The following is a 2840-nucleotide window of genomic DNA, read 5'->3' on the forward strand; positions in this document are numbered from 1 at the left end:
TAAGGACCAGGAATACTGTCGATACGATCGGACGCTCTTTTCTCCATAGCCCGTGCATCTGTTTGAGGAGCTTGATATCACAGTATCCGATCCGATCCTATCCGACCCGATCCGTTCCGATCCGATCAGTAGTTCACTGGACGTTGTTCGGTAGGTTAGTGTGATATAATTTTGTCCTGCGTACATATGCTGTCCTTTGGCAAAAAACACCCGCGCGCGTTGAAACATAAGTTTGTTTAAATCTGAGTGTTTTGCGCCTTTATCGCGAATGTTGAAATCAACTTTAGTTGAAGTGTAACTCGGATCTGTTTAATAACGTGGTTAAAGGTTAGTTACAAAATGTTACTAACACGGTTTCATCATCGGCGCGTGGCTAAAGGCGACAAGCCATTTTGACCGTTTACCGGTGCTTTGGGCCATTCCTATCGAAGGTCAAGGCACTCTCCGTCATCCGTTCGACCCGATTGCGCTATTGTTAGTGAGCCTTACGCTTTTATATTCTATCTCCACAAATTTGAGGCATATTTTTGCCGTGTAGAATTGCAGAAAATTCATGCTTTATGTTTTCCCGCCAATTGCAAGAACAACTCGCTTCACTCGACATTGGACACACCACAGCATCTGGAGTGTGTTCAATGGTTAAGGTATGTTGCAAAATTCTACCAACACGATTTCTGTACCGGCATTGCGAAAAGTGACACGCCATTTTGACCGTTTACCAGTGCTTTAGGCCATTCCTATCGAAGGTTAATGCACTCTTCGTCATCCGTTCGACCCGATTGCGCTATTGTTAGTGAGCCCTACGCTTTTATTTTTTATCGCCGCAAATTGGAGCTATACTTTTCACGTGAAGAATATCAAAAAGTCATACTTTATATTCTTCCACGAACTGCAGGAATAATACGCTACAGCACGGATTAGTGTTGAGCGATGACCTCTCTCCATGAGATATGCAATTCCAAACCGAGCAATTACATTTTGTACATTCCACCTCGTCTTCCACCTTCTTCTCTTCTCGGAAAATTCAGTAGCATGGCTGAGCAGCTGAATAAAATCTATCGACCTCACGCCTGCAGTGCAAACGAAGACAAAGCAAACACCCAGAAGCTTGAACATAAAAGCGTTTCAGTTTCTTGGAAAAGAGGAAGAATCAATATCTTTTTGCAAATCCACAGTTAGCTAAGAATTAATTTAATGAGCAGCTGCCTGGCCCTGGGCCCAAAAACCGATAAACAATTTTCAAGGTAAAGGAATTAAAAAGAGTCAGCCGAAATTATCATAGTGTAAGTTCAGTAAACGAAGCTAAACTTTAAAGGGCTGTTCGCGGAATCACAGGACAAAATCCTCAGCTTCTTATTGAACGTACATTGTTTTTTTTTACAGAAAATTCATGAACCTGCAGTTGGGGGTGTTAGCCAGAAAAAAAAACTCTGAACAACCACCTTATATTAGGTGCGCACTTTTATTTTGGGCTCATCACCCAACCAGATAGCCAATCACTAATAAGCCAAGCAAACCTTGCGTTTGAAATTTGGACCAAGTACAAATCCCTAATACGCGCGTTAATTGTGAAACCCCGCCGATTCAATTTATTGTTGCTGCCATTATTCGCAATCCAAAAGGCGTTCATAACCGATGAAAATGAAGAAACTGCGTTCAGCGAATTCGTTCGACAAGCCGGAATGTGCCTTCGAGGACGATGCGAACGACGACTTCGAAACTATGGAGACAGCTTGCTCACATTGCCTAAGAAAAGCACAGTTAGCGCAACTAAGAGCTTTGAATGGCAACGATTCGAAGATCAGGATGAGCGGTTATCTCAAGAAAAAGCGAAACGTAAGTACAAAGCAAAGCCCGCAGGCATTTCACAACGAGAAGTATAAAAACATGGGGTTATGAAAAACAAAATATTCATCTTTTTTTTATAGGAAATAATAGACTTAAACTAAACATAGTAAACATAATTCTATATAATGGACAATATAAAAATTCCAACTCTGGAATATGTGGAATGGAATTTTTAGAAAGATGTTCTTCTTCTAGTTTAGTGGCCTGTCTAATGATTATAATTGATGTTGTCTAATGATTATATAAATCTTAATAAGTCTAATTTGAAACCTTGTTTAGGAACTTATTTTATAGAACATTTTGCGAGGCATTGCAGTATACCATCAATTTCATTTTTATTTTTACTTTACAGTCAATTACAGGTGGCTGGCGAAAGCTCTACTTTGTCCTGCGAAATCGGTTTCTACTGTCTTACAGATCGCGAGACATTTACGAGCCCGTCAAGGACGTCATTAGGCTGCATAAGAGAATGGCGATCCTTCCGAGGGCTGGCTTACGCTTTGAGATCATGGATAATGGATATGTTCTTTATTCTTTGGTAAGTATCAATCCAACTGAAATAAGTGTATATTTGTAATATCACGGTACCTTTCGCTTTTGCTGATAAGGTAATGAGGTTAAGGTGGTGTAACAGTAGAACCTGAAAATATGGGAGAGAACGAGAGGCTGTGTACGTACGCTTATAATTGTGGTCTTTGTTTCAAATTAGCGCTGCGATAGTCAACAAACCTTCTCGGAATGGATAGCAGTCCTATTGAATAGTTTCGTGAATGCTAACGGCGAAGCAAACTATGAAAGGAAATTAAGGTGATTATATAAAGAATGACAACAAAGAAAAAAAGCAATGCCTTGAACAAATTATCAGGATTGCCAAAATAGGAATATATTTTTTTTATTATTATTTCAAAATACCTTCCGTATAAAAGTAATTTTAAAACAATGCATCTACGAGGGTCACTATTTATATTTCGGGAATAGGAACAAAAACAAAT

The 2840-nt window shown here is 39.5% G+C and overlaps 1 protein-coding gene across 1 annotated transcript; it reads left to right on the top strand.

Annotated features, from left to right (window-relative positions):
- Positions 1-142: 142 nt before the first annotated feature.
- Positions 143-2655, top strand: LOC131214560 (uncharacterized; the record flags this gene model as incomplete). The annotated part of the gene is made up of 4 exons (XM_058208908.1): positions 143-327; positions 1384-1836; positions 2201-2386; positions 2558-2655. Coding segments are annotated over exons 2-4 (485 nt in total), but the record flags the coding sequence as incomplete, so codon positions are not given.
- Positions 2656-2840: the final 185 nt, after the last annotated feature.

The sequence above is a fragment of the Anopheles bellator genome, unplaced genomic scaffold, assembly GCF_943735745.2.
Source record: "Anopheles bellator unplaced genomic scaffold, idAnoBellAS_SP24_06.2 scaffold01332_ctg1, whole genome shotgun sequence".
Lineage (NCBI taxonomy): Eukaryota > Metazoa > Arthropoda > Insecta > Diptera > Culicidae > Anopheles > Anopheles bellator.